Here is a 27,379-nt window from a genome sequence, read left to right as displayed (position 1 = left end):
CTCCCTTCACATGACTGGCTAGGAGGTCACGCTTAGAATCCAACCCTCCTGGTTGTGATTTGGAACAAGGTTTTCTTTCTAATCTTTGTGCCTCAGTTTCCTCAACTGTACGATGAGGGAAATAACAGTGTCCAACCTCAGGATGTTGGGAATTAAATGAAGCCATCTTACATCATGGTGGACTGGTAGAGAGGCTCAAGTGGTAGAGCACCTGCCTAGCAAGCATGAGGCGCTGAGTTCAAACGCCAGTGCCACCAGGAAAAAAAAAAAAAAAAAGACAAGACTATCCTGCATCTTGGTACAAACAGCACTACAGAGTGCTTGATGCAAATAAACAATCGGTGTGAGACACACTGGGTATTTCCTGCTTGGAGTAATAGTAAATAAACTGCTGGAGTGGAGTCTCAGTGTGGACAAATTCTGTTAGACACGAAGGAGCAGGTCATGTCCTAAGTTTAACATTCTGAGCGATGACCAACCTGTCTCCCCAGTGGCCAAACCACCCTGCCTTCCTCCAGGGATGGACGGATGGGTGGATGGATGGATGGGTGGATGAGATGGATGGATGTATGTGTGGATGGGTGAGTAGGTGGGTGGATGAGTGGATGGGTGGGTGGATGGGTGGATGAGGGGTGGATGGGTGGGTGGGTGGATGAGTGAATGGATGGATGAATGGATGGGTGGGAGGGGTGGATGGATTGGATGGAGGGGTGGATGGATGTGTGGATGTGTGATGGATGGGATGGAGGGGTAGATAGATGGATGGATGGGTGGATGGATGGGTGGATGGGTGGGTGGATTGGTGGATAGATGGAGGGGTGGATGGATGGAGGGGTGGGCGGGTGGATGGGATGGATGAGATGGGTGGGCAGGCGGACGGATGGGCGGGCGAGCGGATGGATGGATGGATGGGATGGATGGGATGGAGGGGTGGATGGGATGGATGGGCGGGGGGAATGGATGGGATGAGTTGGCGGGTGGACGGGTGGGTGGGATGGACGGGAGGGCGGGCAGGTGGGCGGATAGGCAGATGGGTGGGTCAGTGGGTGAGTGGATGGGTGGATGGATGGATGGATGGATGGAGGGGTGGATGGATGTGTGGATGGGAGGATGGATGGATGGATGGATGGATGGATGGATGGATGGGTGGGTGGGTGGGTGGATGGGTAGGTGGGTGGGTGGCTGCCTGGGTGGGTGGGTGGATGAATGGATGGATGGATGGGTGGATGGGTGGATGGGTGGATGGGTGGATGGGTGGATAGATGGGTGGATGGGTGGATGGATGGGTGGATGTGTGGATGTGTGGATGTGTGGATGGATGGATGGGTGGATAGGTAGAGGACTGAGGAGCCTGGTGCTCCTCAGGGATTGCTGTTAGCCGTGTTTTTGTCCTGCTGTCCTGTCCTGTATGTCAGTGTCTTACCTCCGTAGTGCCAGTATTCACTTCCTAAGAATCAAAGATGTGGAGAACCCTTCCTGCACCTGGCCACTTGTGTGCCTTTTTCTGGGGGGGGGGGCGGGCAGAGTTTGAACTCAGGGCTTGAACCACACACCAAGTCCATTTTGCTCTGGTTATTTTGGAGATGGGGGTCTTGCAAATATGCTGGAGCTGGCCTTGAACCGAGATCCTCCCCATCTTAGTCTCCCCCAAATAGCTGGGATGACAGTCATGAGCTGCTGGCGTCTGAGATATTCTGCTCCAATCTTGTGTGTGCTCTTCTGTGGAGTTGCTTCTCTCATTTCTCAATTGCAAACATGAGTCTTTTGTCAGACAGATGTTCTGTGAACATGTCCTCCACAAAGGTTTTGTCTGTTCTCTCTCTTAAGGGTGTCTTTCCAAAAGCAAAAACATTTGAGTGTTGACAAAGTTCAACTTTTCTGGTTCTTCACCTATCATGAGATCACAAAGATTTCCTTCATGTTTTCTTTTAAAACTTTATGGATTTACAAATTACATTTAGGTCAATGAGCCATTCTTTATTAATTTTTGCACATGGTGTGATGTAAATAGGTTTATTTTTTTCCCTGTACAGATATTCAAGTATTCCAACATCATTTCTTGGGGAAAAAAACTGTATCCTGCATTGGATTACTTCAATATCTTTTAAATTTTTTTGAAGGGGGGGGAGAGAGATACTGAGGTTTGAACTCAGGGCCTTGTGCTTGCAGGAAGGTATCCTATCACTTGAGCCCTTTTTGCCTTAATTTGTTTTTCAGATAGGGTCGCTTGCTTTTGTCCAGGGCCAGCCTCAGACTGCAATCCTCCTATCTCTGCCTCCCATGTAGCCAGATGAGAGCAACACAGTCTTCTTAAGATACAATTTTTGAGTGGGCCAAGTGGCAGAGCACCTGCCTAGCAAATGTGAGGGCCTGAGTTCAAACCCCAGGACTACCAAAAAAAGGAAATATTTGAAATGCATTTTTTCTACATGAATTATTACACAAGTTCAATTCAATAGTGCAGACACTAAATAATTCTACAAATTTGATAACAGCTACCAGAAGATGTGATTAAGGATAAAAAAAAAAAAAGCCACAAAGCAGGACAGGAAGTACGCAAGCCCCTAAATACTGCCATTCTTTCAGGGAAGGAAAACAACTTTCAGGGTCTTGTCTTTGAAACTTCCTACAGGGCCGGCGGTGTTTAGGACACGGCACTCGCCTAGGATGCTGAAAGTCTCATGTCTCATTTTCCTCAATGAAGAGAATCCTACCACATGGCTAAAAATAAAAACAATTAATGCTGACAAATTACTTAAAAACAAATCTCTGCTTACAACAGAGAAAGAGCAACTATCACCTCCCTGTGTAGGATATGTCAAGGAGATTTGACTGTCAAATGCTGCTTCAACAATGACACTCATGGTTACTTACTGCCACTCGACTTCATTCTGCTGGAGGGGGCCTGAGAGAGTTGCTCTGGTGGAGGTGTACCCTCTCAAGTCATTTCACCGCCACGACCATGAAGGAAGGAGACATCCAACCAGAGAACACGATACCCAGAGCGACCAAGCAGGCTCCTCTCCCAGTGCCAAGGCCAGGTACCAGCCGCCTACCCAGCAACACTGCCTCTCCTTTATTTTTCGCAGGCACTGTGGTTTGATCTCACAAAGCAGGCGCTCTACTGCTTGAGCCACACCTCCAGTCCATTTTGCATTAAGTGTTTTTGAACATACGGTCTCATGAATTATTTGCCTGGGCTGGCCTCCAACTGTGATCCTCCTCATCTCAGTCTCCCGAGTAACTAGCATTACAGGTGTAAGCCACCAGCACCTGGCCTGGTGCTAACTTTAAAATGAGGTTCTAGCTGGGTGTCAATGGCTCACGCCTATAATCCCAGCTACTCAGGAGGCAGAGATCAGGAGAATCACAGTTTGAAGCCAGCCTAGGCAAATAGGTCATGAGACCCTATCTCAAAAAAACAAAAAAGGGCTGGTGGAGTGGCTCAAGGTGTAGGCCCTGAGTTCAAGCCCCACTACCAAAAAAAAAAAAAGAGGTTCCAGTGGCCCAGTGAAGCAAGTCACTAACTGGGAGTTGCTGAGAAGCAGCTCACTAATAGGACACCGCCTAGCAGGTGTGAAATCAACCCAGTCCCACCAAGAGAAAGAACTCTAAGTTGCAAACGTAATGTTAACTTGTGATGCCAACGCCAGCAACACCACAAACAGGAACAAGGTCTGGAGCCAAGGCAACCCAGGTCGAGACCTTACAACAGCCTGAGATGAGAAGGCCCTGCTGGGTGGGGCATCTTAGAAATAACCACTCTCATCACCAACTCCGAGAGTGCGTCTACCCTCCCCCCCCCATCCCGCCCCGCCTCACACACAGAGGCGAGCTGAGGGACAAGAATCCAAAATGGTACCTGCAGGTCCCCTACCACCAATGGCATTCCCTTTCCCTGCAGAGTCCTAAGGCGAGCAAGAGACCGATGCAGCACGCAAAATCCAAGCAGCCCGAAAACCAGCCGTGTGCACGGTTCTCATGCTGCAAACACTTTCCGTCCAAGCTATGAAGACACTTCAGAGAGAACGATGATAGGAACTGCTTTTAATATCAGCAAACGAATCAGCATGAACTCTAACTTCATTTCTGTAAACAACAGTACCCCAGATCTCCAGTCCTGGGGTGCTGTGATTCTCGGGTTTTCCTTTTTTTTTGGTGGTTCTAGAGTTTGAACTCAGGGATTCACACTTGCTAAGCAGGTGCTCTTACCATCTGAACACCACTTGAGCACCACTTACGACAACCCCAGCCCTTTTCATTTTGTTTACTTTTCAGGTAGGGTCTCTCAGAGTTTTTTTCAGGGACTAGCCTGGACTGTGATCCTATTTAAACTTCCTTCATAACTGGGATGACAGGTATGCACCACCACACCCAGCTTTCATCAAGACAGGAGTCTTCCTAGCTTTTTGCCCTGGCTGGCCTCAAACTCTTGATCCTTCTGCTTCAGCCTTCCAGGTGCCGAGATTACAGAGATGCTCCACCACACCCGTGTCCAACAGGGATTTTTAACACAGGATCAATGGATGGGCTCTGAACGCACACGTGTGGTCATTCTGGGGGTGAGAACCCATTAGACCCCTAAGGAGTTCGTAAGCAAAACAGTTATGAAACGCCAGCCTGCATCACTGCTCTGAACAAGCTTACAAGCTATGGGGAGGCATGACATTTTATTATCATCCATGACTTTTAGCCAAAGGGTCTTTATTGAAAAAACTTTATTCCACAATATTCTGGGTTGTAGCAACCCCAACTATAGACATATAAATGATCTGTGGTCATTTTTCTTTTTTTTTTGTGATGCTAGGGTCTGAGCCCAGGGCCTCAAACAGCTTAGGCCAGAGGTCTACCACTGAGTCACACCCCGCCCTACAGTAAATATTAAGTCTCAAGCTACTTACCACATCTGTCCTAAGGGAATAAGCACACATTTTAAGTGTCAAAATTAAGCAAAACTGGACCCGGGTCCAGGTGGATCACAATTACAATCTTAGCTACTTGGGAGGCTGAGATCGAGTTTCACAGTTCAAGGCCAGTCTGGGCAGGGAGTTCATGAGACCCCCATCTCAACCAACAGCTGTGTGTGGTGGCAGACACCCATCATCCCAAGTTATGCACGAGGCTGAGATCAAGAAAATGATGATTTCCAGCCAGCCTATGCAAAAAAGCTTTTAAGACCTCATCTCAACAGAAAAAAAACTGGTCACAGTGGCACACAACTGTCATTCCAACAAAGGTGGGAAGCATAAATAGGAGGATGCTGTTCCCGGATGGTGCAGGCAAAAAGCGAGACTCTATCTCCAAAATAACCAGAGCAAAAGCAAAACAGGCCTGGGAGTGTGGCTCAAGTGGTACAGCACCTGCTTAGCAAGTTCAAGGCCCTGGGTTCAAACTCCAGTACTGCCGTAAGTAAATAAACAAGCATGCAAGCAAAAGGGGAGGTGAACCTCTTTAGGGCAAACACATTCTGATGTTCCCAAGGGCTGTTTAGATGGAAAGCTTTCTACCACCACCTTCCTCTACCACAGTCACAACAGCTGCTTCCCCAAGCCGGTTAAGTGTCTGAATGTACAACTGTTCCCAAGGGCAGCACTGCTCACCTGCGTGAGCCCCCGCCCTCCATGTTAAGCGTAATCCTAACCTGCCATGAATGCATCTGAAATTATGAAAAAGCACTGGCAGCTGGAGCAGTGTTGCGTTAGGACATGGCTTTGAGGGGTTTGCACGCCAATCACCATCCCACCTGCTGGCTGGCTGCAAGCTTGTCCTCCGACCCATCTGAGGGCAGGTCCCTGAGGTCACTCTCAACACTGTGCCTAGGTACTGCTGGCTTTGAAAGGACCTGGGTGTCCCAGGGATTGCCAGGCCCTGGTAGGGTAAGGAGAGGGGACACAGCTGTCCCCTGTGGAGCGTGGGGACAGGACATGCAGAGCTCCACTGCACACTGTAACAAGCCTTGGGCCTTGGCACAGGGAATAGCACATAACTTCGCTTCACCTTCACAACATAACTTTCTCCAGTGCTCGGAGCTAAAAATAGTTCAAGGCCGTGCTGGCCCCAGGCTATTTTTATCTGGAAAATTAAGGACCAGAAACAGCATGGTAAGCACAGAAAGGAGAGCTGACAGTAGGAAAGAACGGTGCAGACTGAAAATGGGACTGAGGTGGTGTATGGAGGTGAGGGTCGGGCAGAGGACAGCTGGGGACAGTGCTGACGCATGCCACAATGCAGCACACATGGCTGCCCAACCCTTGGAGTCTCCTGGAGAAGACAGCTCAGGAATAAAGGTATAAACAGGTTTGCAGAAAAGACATCAATGGAGAATCGGGGTTGGGGAGGTTTTCAGGAAGGGACTCAGTCGGACCCTACAGGAGGCCTCAGATTTGAACTGCTGGAGATGTGGTGGGATGTGGGAACCTGACGCAGAATTCCCAGATGCTGGAGGAGTGAGAAGGGCAGGAGGAAGGAGGGAGGCTAGCGGTTTGGCCTCAGCAAATCTGAGCAGCAGCACGAAATGAATGTAAAAGAACTGACTTGTATCATCGGAACAGGTCTCTGAAGACTTCTGGTAAGTCATGTGTAAGTGCTGGCAAACTTAGCACGGATATGGTGGAGCGTGGATGACGCTCACATATGAACTAGGGCGGCACAGCAGAACCTGACTGTAACACTCACTGAGTCAGGAATAGGCTGGGAAGAGCAACGTGAACAGGGCAGGACCACCACCGTGAGTGACGTGTCATCAGTGATGGGAACCCACAGGGCCCCAGGCAGGACAGAACTGGGTTCTGCTCAGAGGGACAGGGCAGGAAGGATTCAAGAATGTTCTTCACCCCTCCCCAGCCTTTTCCATGGCTGGCCCAGGGTTACAGTTAGGCTCCAGGGACCAGCACGGATAGCACATGGCAGCAATGGAGGCTGGAGTCATGGCTCAAGCAGTAGGGCACCTGTCTCAAAGTGCGAAGCCCTGAGTTCAAACCCCAGTACTGCCGAAAGAAAAGAAAAAGAGAGCAATGGACGGAATGCACTGGAAGGAAAAGAGACAAAAAAAGAAGTTAGGGTTGGTCACCATTTCTGTAATCCCAGGTACTCAGGCGGTGGAGATCAGAAAGATCTCAGTTGGAGGCCAGCCTGGGCAAAAAGTTCTTGAGACTCCATCTCAACCCATAGCTGGGAGTGGTGGAGCACACCTGTCACCCCAGCTTCTAAGGAAAGTATAAGAGATCATGGTCTAGGCCAGCCTGGGCAAAAGTGAGATATATCTCCAAAATGACCACAGCAAAAATGGTTGGGTTGTGGTTCCAGTGGTAAAGCTCCTGCCTAGAAGTCTAGCAGGCATGAAGCCCTGGGTTCTAACCCCAGTACTGCCAACCCCCCCAAAAAAAGTTAGGCTCCTATAATGATCCAGGTCAGAGATAAAGAGGGGTTTCTCCTCAGAAATGACATGTTTCAAAAGGAAAGGAGAGACGACAGGAACGCTCACTAAACAAGCAAAGCCCTCACACTACAGGAGAACACATTCCTACAAAACACCAGGCTTTGGGTGGACTCAGCCCTGACTCCCGCTTCAGTTCAGCCTAAGCAGCCACGTCCCCAAGAAAAACCCTTCCTGACCGCCACGATGGGATCCTTCGTGCACCGGACTCCAGCTCAAGACTGTCTCCCATACAGGACCCCAGAGGGGTCCACGTCACCCTGGACACCTAGGTGCCTGGCACAGAGCACGCTGTGCACAGCTGCTGAATAAAACACAGGCAGACCCAGAGAGGCTCAACTGTAAACCTGTTCTTCCATCCGCACACACACTGCCCCTCATCCCTTCCAACACCGGGAGCTAAGTCTGCATCACACTAGGCTGCAATACTTCCAGAAAAACGCAGCTGGGGACAGCCATCAGTCCTGTACAGATGTGAGAGGCACATCACGGAGTCTGAGACGGTACAGCTGACACTGACCGAGCCCCACCTTGGGCTGACCACCCTGGTCACACCTGCTACCCAGGTGCTGCCATCACCTCCCACCACAGGAGGAGGAAGCCAAAGAGCAGTTAAGTCGCAGCACCAGAGTCTGCAAGGGGCAAAGGAGCGTGAGGGAAGAAAGGGGCTGCCACAGACCCTGGTTACTGCAGGTGAGGGGTCCCTCCTGTGCCTGGGCCACAGAGGTGCAGAGCGCCAGGTATGCCACCAGCAGCCTCTCTGTGCCTTCTCAGTCCTGCCTGTCATGGAAACAAGCTGCCTGGTCCGAGAGGCCCCGTGGCGAGGAAGTCAAGCCTCAGCCCCATGTAAGTCCACCTGGAGCTGAAGGCCACCAGGAGCCAGTGTGATCCCGGGGAGAGCTCCTGCCCACGCAGGCCCTGGCCCAGGACCTACACTGGCCTCGTGGGACAGTGAGGCCAAGCCTGCAGCCTGCTGTGCTCTGACGCCTCACTTTAGAAAGCAGGACAAGAGATGTAGGGTGTCCTAAGCCACACGGCTTTCAGGGTGCCCTGCTGTGTAGCCGCCAGCAGCTCCTACAGATAAGAGAGAAGTCTAGGAAAGGGCGGCTGGAGTTCTCCAATGTGTGCATTTCTGACACGGAGGAGCAGAAAGCTAAGGACAGCTTTGGAAAAGTGACAGCTCAAAGCCATGAGAAGGGAGAACCACGTAACGAGGACAACTGAGAAGCTGAGCTGAGACTCGGCCACTAAGCAGCAGCCAAAGGTGGGAAGGTGGGGTGCTCCAGGGCTCCAGGGCGGCGACGGGAAGCTTCTAAATTCTCTAAAACGCAGTGTTGCGACTCATGTTTTACAGGGAGTCACCGGAAGACACAACAGAAGGCAAAAAGCCTGCCTGGACAGAGCAGATGCAGGTGAGTCTTCTGACTCCCCTTCCCCGGTCCTCCTCGATTCACTGGCTACATTTGGTCCATCTGCTTCAGGTTTCACTGTTCAAAACCTCTCCTAAGCGCATGTGGTTTTGTTTTGTGCAGTACTGGGGACTGAACTCGGCCTCAGTAAGCCCTTTTACCACGTGAACATAACCCCAGCCTCTTCTGGTCTTTATTTATTGTTTGGCTGATGGAGTTTGAACTCGGGGCCACCACTTGAGCCACACCGCTGGCCCTTTTTGCTTTAGTATTTTTTAGATAGGGTCTGGTGTTTTTCGCCTGGGCCAGACTTAAGACTGCAATCCTCTAACCTCCACCTCCCACACTGCTGGGATTACAGACATGTGCCACCAATGCCTGGCTTGTTTTTTTTTTTTTTTGACACAGAATCTGACCTCACACTTTCAATCCTCTTGCCTCTGCCTCCCAAGTGGCTGGGATTACAGGTGTGCACCACCAGAGCTTAGTCAACTGAATTAAAATGAGATTACAGGTTCCTGGGTTCCACACTTCATATTTGACTTCCCGGGTTTTAATTTTTTAAACTGTTTCACACACAACATCCTAGTGTTCATCCATCTACTGTCGTGACCCTCCCTCACCTTAGAGCCAAAAGCAAGGCTTCCTGCCTTCAAGTTCCTGCCTGACATGTTCTGATTTTAGTATTTGGGAGGTGGTACCTCAAGAGTAACCTCAGTGCCAGGCTCAATGTCAAGGGGCCAAAGTTCTCACCCATCTCTGCCATCTTCCCTGGTCATACAACAAGGTCCTTCCTCACTCACTAGTACCTGTAAGTCAATGGGCCTGTTTTTGTTTTTTGGCAGTACTGGGGCTTGAACTCAGGGCCTTGAGCTTGCTAGGCAGGTGCTCTACCACTTGAGCTTTCATTATTTTTCAAATGGGGTCACTTATGCCCAGGCCAGCCTTGACCGAGATCCTCCTAACTACATTTCCAAGCAGCTGAGATGACAGGTTTGTGCCATGAAGCCCAGCTTACTGGCTGAGGAGGGGTCTTGCAAACATTTGCCCAGGCTGGCCTCAAACCATGATCCTCCCTATCTCCACTTCCCCAGTAGTTAGAATTATAGACATGAGCCAACATGCCCAGCTGGTTTTGGTATTTTATGGTCATTCAACCTCTACCCAATTTTCTGTAGTAGTTTGATTCTTAACAGCACATTTAAGCAAAGATGTCTGATTTCTGGCTTTATTTTGACTTTGAATCTATTTTTTTTTGGTGGGACTGGCGTTTGAACTCAGGACTTCAAACTTGAAAAGCAGTTACTTGAGCCATACCTCCAGTGCACTTGGCTCTGAGTATTTTGGACATGGGATCTCACAAACTGTTTGCCAGGGCTGGCCTTGAACTGTGATCTTCCCAGGCAGCTAGGACTATGGGTGTGAGCCACCAGTGCCCAGCATGACTTTGAGTCTAAATCTACACTTGCCTCATACTGAAGCATCCGCAGACTTTGGAGTCTGTGTACATCTCTGCACGGGGGGTTGGGCCATCTTAAGCTAGCAGTTCACCTGAGGGACACACATGCAGACCACATGGGTGGGAAGCCTGAGAAGGAAGAAAAGCACCAGCCAGAGCCCCAGACGGACGCGAAAGGGGCAGACACAGAGAAGGTCTGAGAGAAAATGGCGATTATTTCTTTCCAACGCTCAAGCCAGACTGATGTCACCCTGGACCCTCCTCCTCTCGAGCCTCCTCTCTAACTCACTCAGCAAACCCTATGAACCCCACTTTCAAAACATACCCAGAATTCAACCCCTTCTCACCACCTCCGAAGCCCTACCTGGCACTCCCGCTCCCACCCCTCCTTCCCCTCCTCACAGCAGCCACAGGGCTCTGCGCTTATTTGGTGGAAGACAGGGTCTGCCTGTGTTACCCCATCTGACCTCAAATTCCTGGACTCTAGCATCCCGCTGCTCCAGCCTCCCGAGTAGTTGGGACTACAGGTGTGCCACCAGGCCCACTCAGAGATCTTTTAAAACAAACACTCCATGAGCCCAGAGTCCTTACCATGGCTGGCAAGGCAAAGCCCTGCCCGCGCTATTTCCTCTGCTGGACCTTCCCCGACGGCAGGCCCTTCCTCACCCGCCACCACCCAGCACACCACACAGGGGCACTCGGGCCTCTGTACCTGCTACTTAACACCTTCACTCAGCATGTTCTCCTTCCACAAATCCACAAAACACCCCTGGCTTCACCTGGGTCTGGACTTAAGCATCACCTTACCTAAGAGAGAGCGGCCATCCCTCTGTCCTTGACTTGCCCACCTAGCTTGCATGTATTCCTTACACTCCTCTCTAACGACCGCCCTCCCCTACCCCAGTGGAAGCTGAACTCCATGAGAATGGGGGGTGAGAAGGTCCTCTGCCTTTGCTCTTCAGGACCCCAGTCCTCACCTGGACACAGATGGTACTCACTTCATATTTGTTGAATGACTCAGAGGACAAGGAGCCAAGAGCACACAAACGGGACCTGGGACACAACAGCTCCACACTCAGGAAGACTTAGGGTGACTTCAACAAGCACAGAGAGGACGCAGGTCCTCGCCAAATGCTTCAGAAATAAAACTAGTTGCAAGCTAGTTTGGGAAAACATTCCGGCCCCACGGAGGGAGAGTGCAGAGATGGGCCTAGGAGATGCAGAGGGAGATGGTGTCGTAAGGACGACGCTGACTAACCACCCATTGGGTTCGGGGTTCTCTGTTTTATGTTTCAGAACAGAAAGGTCTTTGCGGGGAATTAAGAGAAAGACAAGCTCTTAGGACAGCTCCATCAGTGATCTGAATCCCACTGTCAGCCATGGACAGACAAGCGTGGAACACACACAAGTGAAAGGCACCTATGAAAACCATCCAAGAAGGTGCTAGAATGAAAGGAAGGCTGAAATAGCGGGTGCAGCTTTAAAGGCCTAAAGAGAAAAACTAAATAAAAACAACTTGAGCTGGTAACATCGATTCAAAGGCATACCAGAAAGGAATGGCTTCAGAAATCACAGGAAAAGAACAAAGGCAGATTCCAGGCCCAACAGGGGAGAGGCAGAGAGCGAGCCGCAGAGCAGAGCGAGAGACAGCAACTGCAGAGGAAGCCAAAGAGGGTGGCCTGTCCCAGAGGACGAGGCTTCCACAAGGACAGAGGAAAGACAGAGGTGGGCAAGAACAGCAGGGTCACCAGAGACCATCAGGCAGGAAGCTGGGCTGCAGCGCCAGATAAGGCAAACCAAGAGCGGGAAGGAAGAGGACGTTCAGGCATGTCCTCAAAATGGCAAAAATACACCAAAATCAGTTCAGCAGGACCTCCACATGAGAGGCAGAGGGACACACAGAGCTGCAGACAGCAGAGGGAGGCGAGCCAGTGCCTACCGCCTCTGTCACACACCAGCTCCATGTCCTTGAAGGAGTCAACTGCACTCAAAAAATGCAAATGCGGGCGTCTGTGTGGGAAGTGTCAGGTGTAAATGGCTCTGAGCTCTCCCCCTCCAGCTTGTAAGAGAAGACACAGGGAAGCACTGGACTCTTACAGATGTTTAAAGGGAAAAGGGGAAGAGTGAGTACTCAACTGTAACAGCAGTCTGCACACTGCTTCACACCTGGAGGGGCTTTAGTCACACAGGGCTGCATGGCCTCCTGAGGAACGAGCCTGAGTGGCCCGGGAGACAGGTGTCCTGCAACACCACTCACAAATGGAAAACTGAGCCCTGGAGAGAAGAACCTACCACAGCCCAAGGACACAGTCACAACAGCAGACCCAGGATCCTATCTGGACCTGACAGGGACTCAAGACCCCTTCCTCCCCAACAGCACAACGAGAGGTTTGCAGGAGGTTTTGTAGCTTATTAGATAATATACAAAGAGCTGTAACATACACTAACTTCTTACCTGAAATAAAATTCTTTAGAATGAAGGGTTTGGAGCATTTGCCTAGCATGTGCAAGGCCTTGGGTTCAATCCCCAGCTCCACAAAACAAACAAACAAATAAGGGTGTTCACTGCACGTAAACCAATGCACTTGACCAAAGTGCTTTTCTACAAAAGTGACTTTGGCACCTCGCACATTATTCAGGCAACCCTTTGGGGGGTCCCAAGTGTCACCTCCAGTCTCTCCACACCCAGGACAGCTGACTGCGACCTTAAACTCTTGACACAGCCACTGACCATCCACAAACCATTTTAAGGGCAGAGCAGAGGTGGGAAGAGGAGGCATCTCACAGGGTTCTGACCTCGTGTCTCACAGCACTGACTGGGGCTGGAGTCTGGGCTCAGGAGCCAGCGTGGCCCAGTTCCTGGCTGGCAGGCATCTGTCCTCTCACTGTGGCCACAAGGTGGCCTTGCTTTTAACACCTACGAGGACTATGGCAGCAATGATCAAGCTGCAGGGTTCTCCTCACTCTATCCTTTGCTCTAAAAGCCACAATAAGCCAGAGCTGACTGATTACCTGAAGGGCTAATGAAAAGTCTTAGTGACACAATGGGTGCTTCCTGCCTCAACTTCTTCTCTCATCCCTTTTCTTCACACCCGTTTAATTGAACAGATGAAGCTGTGGATTAAATCCACATGCACATGCTTCTAGTCACTTTATTTTTTAATGTCTGTTTTTTGTTTTCCAGCACTGGGGTTTGAACTCAGGGCCTCATGCTTGCTAAGCCGGTGCTCTTACCACTTGAGCCACTCCACCAGCCCTTTCATGTGACGAGTTTTTTCAAGATAGGGCCTCTCATCAAACTATTTGCCCTGGCTGGCTTCAAATCATGATCGCCCGAACTCTGCTTCCTGAGTAGCTGGATTACAGACGTGAGCCACTGCCACCACCTGGCTTTTTTTTTTTTTTTGAGACATGATCTCAATATGTAGCCCAGACTGGCTACTCATGACCGTCCTGCCTCAACCTCCCCATAATTTTAAGGACAAATGTTTTGCCTCAGTGAGACACCAACAGGAAGGCTCAGCATTTCCCCACAGCTCTCATTCTATGCTTTCCTCTTTTCCCTCTACCCTAGTTGAGGTACCGATGATTTCTTTCTCTCTCTCTCTCTCTGTTTTTTTTTTTTTTTTTTTGGCAGTACTGGGGTTTGAAATGTACCACTTGAGTCATGCCCTTTTTGCTCTGGCTTATTTTTCAGATAGGGTCTGACTTTTTCCCCAGGCCAGCCTCAGACTATGTTCCTCCCACCTCTGCCTACCACATAGGTGGGATTACAGAAGAATACTACCATACTCGTCCAAGGTACTTATGGTTTTGGGTTTTGGCAGTACTGAGGGCTGAACTCAGGGCCTTGTGCTTGCCAGGCAGGCACTCCACCACTTGAGTCACGCCTCCAGCTCAGTACCTATGACTTCTGACACTGCTGCATTCTGAACACGGTTGCAAGTCTCATCTTCCTGATGAGACAGAATGGGAGGAAGGCAGGGATCAAAGGGAAGCTTAAGAGCAAAGGGGGAAATCCCAAGAGCAGATGAGAGAAAGTGGAAGGTAAAGCTGGCTCACAACAGTGGCAACAATTGCATTTCTGTTTTCTTCTGCATTATTACTTCATTCTTCCCTCATGGTTCCTCTTCTACAGAGGCTGTGGAAACACAGGCAAGATGAGCGCGTCTGAGGTAGACACTCGGAAAACCAAAGCCAGCACTGAGGAGGTCGTGGCCCACGGCCCATGGCCCACCGCCTGACACACAAACAGGGCATGCGGTGTGGATGATGAAGTGAAGAGTACCCAACACGTGGTTGGAAGACCTGAGCTCAGGTCTGTGTTGTGCAGGATTCCCTCCTCCCACCCTCCAGATCTAGAACCAGGGTAAAACACCTCTGCCCACCTGCTGTTCCGAGAGCACAGGTTTGAGGAAGGAACCTTTAAAATCACTGTAATAGCGTGAAGATCCATGCAACGCAGACGGCAGCCACGCTGTGACACCTCTTCAGAGTTACACTTGAAGGAGCCATGACTTGGTTAAATGCAAAACTAGCTTTTAAGCCACGGTATGCAATAAGCATGGTACAGTGTCCTGATCAAAAAGTTTACACAGTCCAATCGTAGGGTATGATCATTTACCTAAGAGCTGACAGCTCGACCTGCTATCAACAGAAACACGTACCCAGCGTTAGTGGCAGGCCCTTCTCGCCCCACACCCATCCACACCTAGTGTAACAGAAGCATGGGTTGTGTGGGAGTCACCGGCACTGGACCTGAGCCAGCTTTTCCTCAGTGGCAGGCCCTGGCTGAGTGTGTGCTGAAACTCCCTTCAATGTATGAGGGCTACAGCCACCTCTAGACAGCACTGAGACTGCAGGAGCTTGCCCTTATCTGAGGCCTCACACAATCCAGTTGCTCAATATCGGGGGAGTGTTTGCCTTCTCATCCCCTCAAAACAAGCACCTTTGTTTTTTTAGGAATACTTAAGTTACAAGTCCAAACAAGATTACCAAAATTCGTTCAACCAAGAAGTACAAATGAAATGAATTCCCTAAGATCACTCACAGATCTGAAATTACTGCAGACATACCATCAAGGGCAAAATGTACAAGCCATCTTTCCCTCAGCTTGTCCCTTACTATGACAACACCTTCAGTCAAGCCACTTAAACCAGCTACTGAGACCCCTGAGGACAGAGGTGACTGTTCTAACAGCTTCCCAGAAGACCGTGTGCCCTGAGGGCCAGACTGAGTTGCCCCTTCCCCTGACAAGGACAGGAAGAAATGGGAGAGATAGCAAAGAGGTCTCAGCTTACTCCCAAGAGAGCTCGATTACCTAAGGAGGTAGCTCAGAAAGATTTAGGACACCACCTTTTTCTGCAGGACTCCAACTTAAGCTGAGGCCAGACTGCACAGGGTCCCAGAACTACTCCCCCACAGGAGCTGCTTCCTGCTCTGGAGCTCATGACTCCCTTCACATTTGATCAATGACCACCTTTCTTTTTAAAACTATAAACGAAGATCTTGCAAAAGACCAAGGCTGATGTTTAATCAGATCCTCTATGTTCCATCACAGCTTAATTTTAAGCAATTATTTGAGCCTAAATAGTATGAAGGCATGTGCCTTCGTCCAGCTCTGGTTCTGTGAGGTATCAACCAGACAGCCCACTGTATCTTTGCCCAGTTTCATGTTTAGGAATCTCCTTCTTACCTCCGCTGGGACGGCCTGGCAGTCACACGTAAGTGTCAAAACAGACCGTCTGACACCTAGAGAAGACGACTGGGAAGGGCCCTGTGTACCAACACGTGCGTGAGGGTTCCCCAAACAATCGCACAACTCGGGGAATCAGACAGAGGGATGGGAAGAAGGGTGGAGCAGGGCGGCCCTGGAGGCTGGACACAAAGGGAAGATGAGGTCTGCAGCCAAATCAAGAGTGGTGAGATTTGTTTACCGCAGGACTAGGGGACAAACCCCCGCAGTGAGCGAAAACAGAAAGATCTAGCCCAACTAGACGTTGAAACGCGCCCTCCCGGCCCAAATCCGTGCTGTTTTGATTTTTTTTTCCCCAGGAAGCCACAAGGCAGCCCGTTTTCAAGAGGGACCCTATGAACAAACAGAGGAAACCTACGCTAAAGTGTGACCAACCTCCGCCGAGAGCTGAAGACGGAAACACCTCTCGCCCCGTTTTCTAGTGGCTTCCACACAGCAGGGACAGAGTGGCACAAAGCTACTGGGGGAGGGGAGGGGGGCCCTAAGCCCTTCCTGCAGCCTTCTGGGGTCAGCTGGCCACTCTCCATCAGAGCCGGGTCCCGCCCCCGTGGGCACCGGGCGGCCTGGGCAAACGCAGGTGGACGCAGGGCCAGAGCCAGGGTCTCTCGTGTCCCACGGGGTGGCCGGGGCTGGGAGAAGGCTGGAAGTGTGGCTCGGGCCCTGCGGGCGCGCGTCCCCGACACTTACTTTCGTCCGGCCGTTGATTTTGTAATTGCCCAGCTTCCCGCTGCAGTGGCGGATCAGGTCGTCCATGCTGCTCATGAGTAGCCCGATGGTCTCGCAGCCGGGCTCCTTGCCCTCGATCCAGATGATTTTGTCGCCGCGAATGTCCTTGGACGAGTCGCTCTTCTGGCTGACCAGCTGCCCGTCCGTGAACTTGCCGGTGTCGTGCAGCGCGCGCACCTCGTCGCCGATCTGCTGCCCGGTCTCCCTGCCCAGGAAGTCGTCCACCACGCAGATGCCGTGCTTGTTCATGCACGGCACGATGTACTCCAGCGCCAGCTTCAACGCGGGCAGCGGCTTCGTCTGCCCGTTGGGCCGCAGGCCGCCGCCGGGGCTCAGCGCCTCGCCGGGGGCGCCGCCCGCGGGACACAGGCTGGCGCGCTCGGGGCCGGGCGAGCGCCGGGCCGGCGGCTCCTCCACGCCGGGCTCCGCCGGGCCGCGGCCACCCCGGGCCTGGGCCGCGTCCCCGGGGGTCGGCGCGCGCGCGGCCTCGGCGCAGTCCCGGCGCGAAGGAGCCGCCTTCCCGGCCGCCCGCGCCCCGGCGGCAGCGGCGCCGGTGGTGGCCCCGGCGAGGGTGGCGGCTCCCGAGGCCCGGGACGCAGGCGCGGAGCCGGCCTCGCCGCCCTGGCACACGAGCTTGTGCTTCTTCCAGTCCTGGCGCTGGTGCTCCTTGCAGCAGTAGAAGGAGCTGCGGCAGCGGCCGCAGCGCAGCAGGTTCTCCATCTTCCCGCACAGCTCGCAGTACTGCCGGTCTCGCTCGCTGGCGCTCGGCCCGCCGGGCCCGCCGCTGTCACTGGCCATGGCGGCAGGGCGGCTGGGCCGGGGCCGGGCGCGGGGCGGCGACGGCGGGGCCGTCACGGCGCCATACACCGCCGCCCGCTCGGGGAGGCCGTCCGCGCCCTCGCCCTCGCCGCCGGGCCGCCGGGCCCCCGCGCAGCCCCCGAACCTCACTCAGCGCCGCATCGCGTGGGCCGGCGCGGCCTGCACCGCGGGCGGGCGAGGGGGAGGGAGACAGGGGCTCAGCCGCCTCCTCCGCGTCCGGGGCCGGGCGGGCAGGGCGCGGGCCTGCGGGCGCCACTCGCTCCGCGCGCGCTGCACGTACACCACGGCCCCGGCGACCCGGCGCGCGGGCGGAGAGGGCGGGGGCCGCGCTCACGCGGCGCGGGCGGGCTGGGCCTGGGCGCCGCGCCCCCTCCCCTCCCCCTCCCTTTTCGCCCCCCCCACCCCGCCCCTCCCCTCCTCTCCCCTCGCGGCTCCACCCGGCCCGCGCGCCCCCGCCTCCTCCTCCACCGGTTCCTCCCCGCCCTTCCCCTCTCCCCTCCCCCGCCCTCCTCCGCCCCGCCCTCCTCCGCCCCGCCCCTGCCCTCCCTCCGCCCCTCGCGGCTCCGCCCCCTCCCTCCTCCGCCCCGCCCCGCCCCTCCTCCTCCCTCCGCCCCTCGCGGCTCCGCCCGGGGCGCGCGCGGCCGACACCTGCCGGGGGCGCACGGCCTCCCTCGCCGGGCCCGCGGGGCGCGCGCCCCGGGCCGCTGTGGCTGCGCGGTTGCCCGCGCGACCCTGGCGGTGCAGAGGAGGAAACGGAAATAAGTGGAGCAACTGGTCCGAGGTCACGCGAGCCGCGCGGAGCCCGACCCGGCCCGATCCCCACCCCCACGAACGGTTAAAACAAAAAGAGGGTCCCCGGGGGTCCCACCCCCGCGTGAAAGCACCGGGGCTCTGGGGGCTGCTTTTGGTTTTGCTTTTGGTTTTATTTTATTCTTTGATTACTTCGAAGCCCCGTGAAATACTGCCGAGTTCAAAACCCCGCGAAGACGCTTTTGTGCCAGGTGAAATAAGGTCACCAGGGCCTGTCATGCCCACGCTCGGCGTTTGGGTGCAAACCGGTGCGAGTGTCCCTAGAAAAGCATGGTGACATTCACGACTTTTTGCATTAAAAAAAAAACTTTAATAGAATCTGTGTGACACTGATGACAACAATTCTTTGTTTCACAGAACCTAAAAACCGTACCAGAAGGCCCCGGGGTGCCCTTTCCACCTGCCGTTTGTGTGGAGCGTCGCAGGGCCGCGGGTTCGAGCTTTGCGCGGGGATGGGCTGCAAGTCAGGCCAGCAGAGCTGTCCGCGTCTCATTTGTTTGATTTTTGCTCCTGCGGTGCTTCATGCATGATAGGCAGGCTCTCCACCACTGGGCCACACTGTCAGCCCTATCCGTCCTTAAAATAGAGCCTTCCAGGCTTACTGGAGCCTCAAAAGCAGAGGAATAGCTTGAGGTGTGGCTCACATGGTGGATCACCAGCCTCTAAAGCATGAAGCCCCGAGTTCAAACCCCAGTCCCACCCCACCCCCAAAAAAATTTAAAAAAGAGGACTAGAAGGAATTGCCCTAAGACACTTTGTAGATTTTTTTTTTTTGATGTGGGGGAAGAGTTTGAGGCGGGCCTCACTATGTAGATTGTCCTGGACCTTACGTCCTCCTACTTCAGCCTCCAAGTGCTGGGTTACAGATGCTTGGCACCTGGTTTAGAATTAAAAACAAAACAAAACAAAAAGCCCTGCAATCCCGAAGTCCTTTGTCAACTAGACCGAATTTAAAACCACTAAATTCTATCGCTTCTCAGCCTTTTGACTAAGATCACGTAGTGTCTGTTCTTACCAGTTTCACATCTGAAACCTCGTCCTGTATCCGGGGTCAATATATTATATGGATTTTTGGAGCAGGGAGATGGAAGAGGATCTCGCTCCATCCACGCATCCACTGGTATTGGGGTACCTCCAGGAATGGTGCACCCCTCCCAGAAAAAAATTATTAATTTCTATTACAGACATGAATGGCGTCTGGTGAAGGAGGACAGTAATTCTGATTAGCCTGTGCTTTGGGAACTGAAGTGAGTATTACAGTCACGGCTTCAAGTTTCAAACCAAACTACAAACACTCTCTCTCTAAGACCTCAGACTGCCTCCACTGTTCCAGAGCTTCATTAAATGCATTGAGGTGACATTGTTCATTACGAGCAAGGCTGCTTAACAGATGTTTTCAGAACACCCTAGGAAGCAGGTGTCAGTGGCTCACACCTGTAATCTTAGCCTCCCAGGAGTCAGAGACCAGGAGGATCACAGTTCCAGGTCAGCTCCAGCAAAATGCAAGACCCTATCTCAAAAAATACCCAACACAAAAAGGGACTGGCAGAGTGGCTCAAGCGGTAGAGCGCCTGCCCTAGGAATGCCAAAGAATTCATCACACTGTGCTTGGAGGCTCCCAGCCCAGGGTAGGGATTTGCAACACAGGACAACCCTAAATTTGAAGTGGCATAGGAGAGGGAACGGGAGGGAAGGGGAGGAAGGAAGGAAGGGTTTGCTGAGCTCTGCCCATCACATTGTTGAGGGTCAAAGCAAAGTAATTCACAATTGCTAAAACTAAACTAAAACTAGAGGAGCTACTTCACAGTTAACAAAATCTGCCTTAGAAATAGTTCACTTGCACACATCGCGCACGGCGTTTAAATACAAGAAGGACATGATACTTTTCGGTCTTTTGCTAGACTAAACGTAAATGTTTCTTAACTTTTCACAAGGACAGGAACTATTCTAAGTAGGGGGGTTCATTCCACAAACACTTGATTCTTCTAAATTTAGTTATTTGTAGGTATTAAAAAACAATCTGAGCCAGGCACAAGTGGCTCACATCTGTAATCCTAGCTACTCAGGAGGCAGAGGCCAGGACGATCGCGGTTTGAAGCCAGCCAATATTTGAGAGATCCTGTCTGAAAAATACCCATCACAAAAAAGGGCTGGTGGAGTGGCTCAAGATGTAGGCCCTGAGTTCTAACCCAGGTACCACAAAAACCAAAAGTAATAATCTTTGAATTTCATTTAAAATGACTGTGTAAGTCTAACCCAGGAAATCGTTTATGTCTCCATATGGACTCAGGGCTGTGTGCTTTGCTAAACTGTTGGAGCCACACCTGCAGCTCTTCTTGCTCTGGTTATCTTGGAGATAGGGTCTTAATTTTTGCCCACACTGGCCTGGGCTGTGATCCTATTGCTGGGATGATAGACGGGCACCACCACACCCAGTTTTGTTTTGTTTTGTTTTGTGTTTCCATTGAAGTAGAGTTTCATAAACTTTTCCCTGGGCTTGCCTGGAACCACTATCCTCCCAATCTCAGCCTCGCAAGTTGCTTGGATCCCTTGCGCCAACCTGGACGAAAGCTGAATAGCCACTTGTATGACTTCCCGGTGCCCCACGGGAACTGTTTTCCTAAACCATAGGCAGTAAGTAGCCCCTGAGAACTGACCAGAGATGCACTAAAAGAAGACTGAGTTGAGTGAGGAGGTGACTTGGGAAATGACTGTGACAGCCCCTGAGGAAACCCAGGGACAGGACTTGCTTCATGAGGTCCAGTCCTATACTCCTTAAAAATGCTAAAAATTCACGGCGGTGGAGTGTCTTTCCTACTCAGGAAATCAAACATGTGATTGTGACGAGTGACCCCTGGCTTCCCCGTCTGTGATGGTCTCGTTTGAAAACGTCCCAGAGAACAGAAAAATCCCAAGTGCAGCGCAGGCATTCCACCAAGATAAACAGGAAGGCGATCTTCGAGTTCTGGGAAAAGCGACTGGAAATCGGAGCTGTTTTCTAAGCATGGTTTGGGGACACGCACAAGTAGGTGTGGCTGGGAAGCAGCACCTGCTGTCCCTGTCTCCAGGGACCTGCCAAATGCACAGGTGGGCGGGGCGCTTCCTTCCTGCTAAGGTCGGCTCCCGGCTCCTGGTGAAATGAGCCTTTCCATATGCTCAGGGGAAAGTACCAGTCGTCTGTCTGCACACTTGATCAGTTTATGATTTTAAAATTATGCACCGGCCCCGTGAAAAACTGCTCTTCTTCAGTTCAAAATTGATTGTCTTGAGAAATATAAAAATTTATAGCCAAATTTCATCTATGGTGATTTTTGTTTTTGAGAGGGAGCCTCATAGGTAGGTCGGGCTGGCCTCCAACTTACCATTCCTGCCCCCCACCTCCCAAGTCCTGGGACTATAGGGGTGTGCAACAATACCCAGCTGTGAGGGTTTTTTTATTGCTCACAAACATGGACAATTATATGTCCATACAATTATGCTATAAATGTCTTCTTAACAAACAATAGGAAAAAGTGATACTTGCTTAACATAAAATCAACTTTATTGTAATGACAGTAACTTGCACCAACCTAGGTTGTACACAGCTGTATTATTTTTCTGTAGAAAAATGAAAACACACACAAAAGTAGAGGGACTAGTGTAATTGACCTCAACCCTGATCAGTTCCACATTGATCAGACTCAAGAGCTACCGCCAGCCCTCTTGTCTTCTGCCCCAACTCTGCCCCTCCCTTTTTATTGACTGGAGTATTATAAAACATATCCCAACTTTGACATGTGTGTCTGATAAAGCCTTTAAAACTCAGATCCAGGGCTGGGGTTCAACCCCCAGCATAGAAATGTATAAATATATATATAGACACACACACACATGTCTCCATCATACAATTGTCACACGAAATGAAGAAAAAAACTCAACACTATTCTATTATCCAACAAATATTAAAATGTTTCTGATTATCTGAAGGATTCTGTTTTCTGTCACTTTACTCAACTCAGAACTAAACAAAGCTGAGTGCCAGTGGCTCACACCTATAGTCCTATCTACTCGGGAAGCTGAGATCGGGAAGATGGTGGTTCTAGGCCAGCCTGGGCAAATAGTTCATGAGACCCCCATCTCCAAAATAACCAGAGCAAAATGGGGACTGGAGGGGTGGCTCAAGCAGCAGATCACCTGATTTGCAAGCACAAAGGCCTGAGTTCAAACCCCAGTTCCCCCCCACACAAAAAAATGACAAAAGTGACTTTATTTTAAAAGAAGAAGACCACAGTGCTTGTCACGTCCTTCCTACCACTGTCACCATGAGGCTTACGAGGTCTGGGAGTTTCATCTTATGGGGTCTGCTGCATTCACACCCTGTGAAGCCTTCCTCCATTCCTTGTCATTGTCACGTTCACTGGTGTGTGACTCAATCCAACATTCCATCATGAATTTCTGATGCCATCATTCCTCTCGGTCTCTTAGCTGAAACTCTGCCCCGAAGGTCTTTTGTCATCAGCCTTGTGGCTGGCATAAAGTCCCACCCGAGATGACGAGTGGGATCAACACCTGTTTCTTTTTTCTCTGTCAGTTTTCAGAATAGTGAGTCGGTGCCCTACTAACTTCTCATGGGGTCTTTTAAGAACTTACTGTGAATGCACGGGCTCCTCGTGTTCTGAGGTGATTTTTCTTGTGATGTCAAGCGGTCTGGTCCCCTTTTGACAGGTTATTTAAGTTGGTTCCTGTGAGTTTTCAGCGTGGTCACGGTAACCTGTGACACCGCCTTGCTTTCTGGCACAAGATGGTCTGGACTCATCCGTGCATTTCTTGCCCTGCTGTGACCTTAGTCACCCCTCCACAGCCCCGTGGCTCCCGGGGGATGGCAGTGGGACACCGTCCACAGGACGATCAGGGCTGCTAAGACTGTCCGATAGGCAGGTGAGTTTTCCAAGAGAAAAGTCGTGAGTCCAGCTGAGGTTTCCTGCTCAAACTCAACACAGGGTTTTAGCATATTTCTTTGGTTTTATATTTGCCTTTTCTGTCTTGTACTAAGGATCTTTTGGGACATAATTGTATTTCTTTTCTTTCTTTCTTTCTTTTTTTTTCTTCCGGTGCTGGGGATTGAATTCAGAGCCTCACACTTGCCAGGCAAACCCTCAAGTCTCACCACAGTCCTTTCACTTTAGTTTGTTTTTCATATAGGATCTCCCAAGACCCTCTACCTCCACCTCTTAGGTATCTGGGATTACAGGTGTGCACCACTCCACTCCATGAGTGGAATGTAGCGTGTAGCCAGGTATTGCTGTAAGTTCTTTACCTGTATCGTCTAATTTAACCTTCACCACAAATCTGTGCCATGGGTATTGTCACCTTTGGCTTCCAATTAGGGAGACTGAGGTACAAGGAAGTTCCATAGTTTCAAAGATGACAAATGGTACAGGGGGTTTAAACTGACAGCAAAATACAGCAAGTTCCATAAAAAAAGAGAAAAGCAGCCAGGTGCGGTGGTGCTTACCTATAATTCCAACTACTCAGGAGGCTGAGGAAGGAAAATTGCAAATTTGAGGCCAACCTGGGCAGTTTTGAGACTTTGCCTCAAAATAAAGATAGATGATAAATAGATAGATAGATAAATTTAAAAAAAAATGTCTGAGGTTATAACTGAATAATAGAGCATTTGCCTAACACGGGTGAGGCCCTGGGTTCAAACCCCAGTACAGAAGAAAGAAAAGAAAGGGAGGGAGGAAGGAAGGAAGGGGAAAAACAAATTAATATGGGGATCCAAAAAGGGGAGACTTACACTCAATGGGAACGACCAGCAAGAGGAACCTATGGAAGCAGAGCTTTGTAGAGTGGTCATTTTACAACTTATGATTCAGAACTTGTGTTGGGCAAGCATTTGAATCTACTCACCCCAGGGGACATGGCGTATGCTGTGGTTTGAATTTGTCCCTTGAGGTTTGTTGTTCAAATCTCAATCCTCAGCGTGGCGGTGTGGGAGGTAGAGCTTAGCGGAGGTGATTAGGTCACTGGATGATGCCCTCGGGATAGACTGCAGTAGTTCTCACAGGACAGGTTACCTCTCTCAAGGGAGTTGTTCTACAGAGCACCACTGGAGCAGGCACCACCGAGGAGCTGGGAGCCCGGCGCTCTGAGCGCAGTACTCTGGGTTGGTCAAGGCTGCCAGGATGGGCCAGCACCTGACATTCCAGCTATCCTGGGCTTCCTGCAACACGGCCTCCAGCAAAGCCAGGCCTCAGGCCCTCGCTGGTGGAAGAGCTCACCTGTATACCAGGATCACTGTCACCTCTACACTGGGAACACTGTCATCACCTCTATACCGGGAACACTGTCACTGTCACCTCTATATCAGGAACACTGTTACCTTTACAGTGGGAGCACTGTCACCTCTATCCGGGGAACATTGTCACTGTCACCTCTACACCAGGAACGCTGTCATCACCTCTATACCGGGAACGCTGTCACTGTCACCTCTACACTGGGAACGCTGGGAAGCACAGAGACCACCATTTCTCATGTGGCCTCTGTGGCCTTCATGACCTCTGTGTGGTGACACCCAAAATCCTCACAAGACTGTCTAAGGAACCATGCCAGCAGTGCATGCGCGGGGCCACCAGTCTCCACAGGACAAAGCAGGCCTCCGTATCAGGAGCAGAAAGCCCTGGTGCAAGGGTTAAAGGCACAAGCACACAGTTGGAAAGCAGAAAGAAAAACAAGGCTCTTTGCTGGGCACTGGTGGCTCACACTGTAATCCCAGCTACTGAGGAAGCAAAGATCAGGAGGACTGCCGTGTGAAGCCAGCCCAGGCAAATAGTTCTCCAGACTCTATCTCGAAAAACCTTCACACACACACAAACCCCCCTCCAAAAAAAAACCAGGGCTGGCGGAGTGGCTCAAGGTGAAAGCCCTGAGTTTACAGTGCCACTACATCAAAGGGAATGAAATCAGAGCACCACTGAGACCCCCACGCTGCCGTGTTCACTGCAGCACCCTCACAGGAGCCAAGGTGTGGATGGACCCGAGTGTCATCAGTGGACAGATGGACTTTTAAAATATGGTGCCTAGGCTACGGAATGCCATTGGCATTAAAAACCAGGAAGTTCTGTCATTGTGACAACATGGATGAAGGGGGTGGGGGAACGCTATGTCAAGTGAGGTAAGCCAGAACAGGAAGACACACACCATGTCATCTCAGTCACGCATGGAATCTACAGAGTGGCATCACAGAAGCAGAGAGATGCTGGTTGCCGGGCTGATGCAGAGGGCGTCAGTCATTGGCTGAAAGTTTCCGTGAGGTAGAAGGAGTCGGCCTGGTCCTCTGCTGCACGGCAGGTGAGTCGTGAGTAACAATGCATTGCCCATCTCACAAGGGGGGACCTCGATGATCTCACCCCAAAGACACGTGCGTCCTTGAGGCGACGACACACTGATTACCTGATCTGATGGGTCCACAACATGTATACCTAGTGAAATATCCCACTGTACACCCAACACTTACACATTTATTATTTTTCAATTAAAAGTGAAAGAGCTTGGGCCCTTGCCTGTAATCCCAGCTCAGGAGACTGAGGTAGGACAGAGAGTTCAAGGTCAGCCTGAACTACATACAGAGACCGTGTCTCAAAAAGTAAAAAATAAGCCAGGCACTGGTGGTTCATGCCTGCAATCCTAGCTACTCAGGAGGCAGTGATCAGGAGGATCGTGGTTCAAAGCCAGTCCTGGGCAAATAGTCACAAGACCCTATCTTGAAAATACCTAACACAAAATAAGAGGGTTGGTGGAGTGGTTCAAGGCCCCAAGTTCAAACTCCAGTACCATAAAAAAAAAAATTAAAAAATAAGCTGGCTGCCTGTGGCTCATGCTTGTAATTCTAGCTACTCAGGAGCCTGAGATGGGGAGAGTCGTCATTTGAGGCCAGCCTGGGCACAGAGCTCGTGAGACTCCTTCTCAATCAAAAACTGTACATGGCAGCACACAACAGTCATCCCAAACTACATGACATGCTGGCATTGGGTCACTGTTCCAGGCCAGCCTGGGCAAAAAAAAAAACAAACCAAAAAACGTTTTCAAGGCCCCACCTCAACAGAAAAAGGCCAAGCATGGTGGTACACTCACCTCTGTCATCCCAGTGGCAAGGGTGAGATAGGGGAGTCACTGCCTGGGCAAAAAGTGAGATCCTAGCTCCAAAATAACCAGGGCAAAGAGGGCTGGAGACATGGCTCAAGTGGTAGAGCACCTGCCTCACAACTCCAAGGCCCTGAGTTCAAACCTCAGTAAACCAAGATGCATATGTACACACTCACACTCACACTCACAGGCACACATAAAACTTAAGGGGAGGAGGGGAGGAAGCAGAAGAGGACAGAGGCCGGGCAGCAGGCGGGGAGGGCAGGCAATCCTTATGAAAGGAGTGACTTGCAGTAACTTGCAGTGTCCCTAGCGTCAGGACGGCAATGGAGGACTGGGAGAGAGCCAGAGTGCAAGTCATGTCTGAGGGCAGCCACAAGGACCTGTGGTCGTGGCTGCGGTTGGCAATTGAGATTTTCCCCCTATTAATCCCAGGCCACTGTTAAGGAACGCAGCGATACGTGGTGTTCACCCCACAGCCACTCGCCTTGAGTCACCGCTACCCGGGCGACGTGTGTGGGTGCATACACAGTGCAGACGGTGCGTGTTTGCAGAAATAGGTGTGCACAGCGTGTGTGCATTTCTATGGTCTGTGTGCACATAGGGCTCTTTAGCCCTGACTTGGCCCCTACGTAAAGTCACAAACCGCACATGTGGGACAGTGCTAGAGAAAGGAGTCAAAGGCATAGTGAGAATAGAATGCCATATGACTCAAGCAGCAGTCACAGTACAGGTCACACAAGGAATGCTAAAATGAGGTGGCACCGGCCGAGCAGGTGGTGCCCGGTCCCCTGGGAAATGCAGCTCCCTGGTGAGCTCAGAGGCCACCCTTCCACCAT

At 51.4% G+C, this 27,379-nt stretch overlaps 1 protein-coding gene, 1 long non-coding RNA gene and 1 other non-coding gene across 4 annotated transcripts in view; 2 read left to right on the top strand and 1 right to left on the bottom strand.

Moving 5' to 3' along the window:
- Egln1 (egl-9 family hypoxia inducible factor 1) overlaps window positions 1-17,603 on the bottom strand; it is a 44,246-nt gene extending 26,643 nt beyond the window's left edge. Inside the window, exon 1 of one of the 2 annotated variants that reach the window (XM_074056882.1) lies at window positions 16,746-17,603. In XM_074056882.1, the coding sequence (XP_073912983.1) occupies window positions 16,746-17,582 (837 nt within the window). In that variant the 5' untranslated portion in view covers window positions 17,583-17,603. The remainder of the gene's footprint in view (window positions 1-16,745) is intronic. The other variant, XM_020176652.2, reaches the window with a different exon arrangement.
- LOC141417574 (uncharacterized) lies at window positions 6,113-12,752 on the top strand. The gene is made up of 3 exons (XR_012442233.1): window positions 6,113-6,287; window positions 8,790-8,847; window positions 11,600-12,752. It is a non-coding gene; the product is annotated as an uncharacterized lncRNA (long non-coding RNA).
- Window positions 17,604-19,381: 1,778 nt separating the features above from the next.
- Window positions 19,382-19,567, top strand: LOC141417609 (U2 spliceosomal RNA). Its single transcript, XR_012442266.1, has one exon. It is a non-coding gene; the product is annotated as a U2 spliceosomal RNA (small nuclear RNA).
- Window positions 19,568-27,379: the final 7,812 nt, after the last annotated feature.

The sequence above is a fragment of the Castor canadensis genome, chromosome 15 (assembly GCF_047511655.1).
Source record: "Castor canadensis chromosome 15, mCasCan1.hap1v2, whole genome shotgun sequence".
NCBI lineage: Eukaryota > Metazoa > Chordata > Mammalia > Rodentia > Castoridae > Castor > Castor canadensis.
This window is presented reverse-complemented; position numbering and strand designations above follow the sequence as displayed.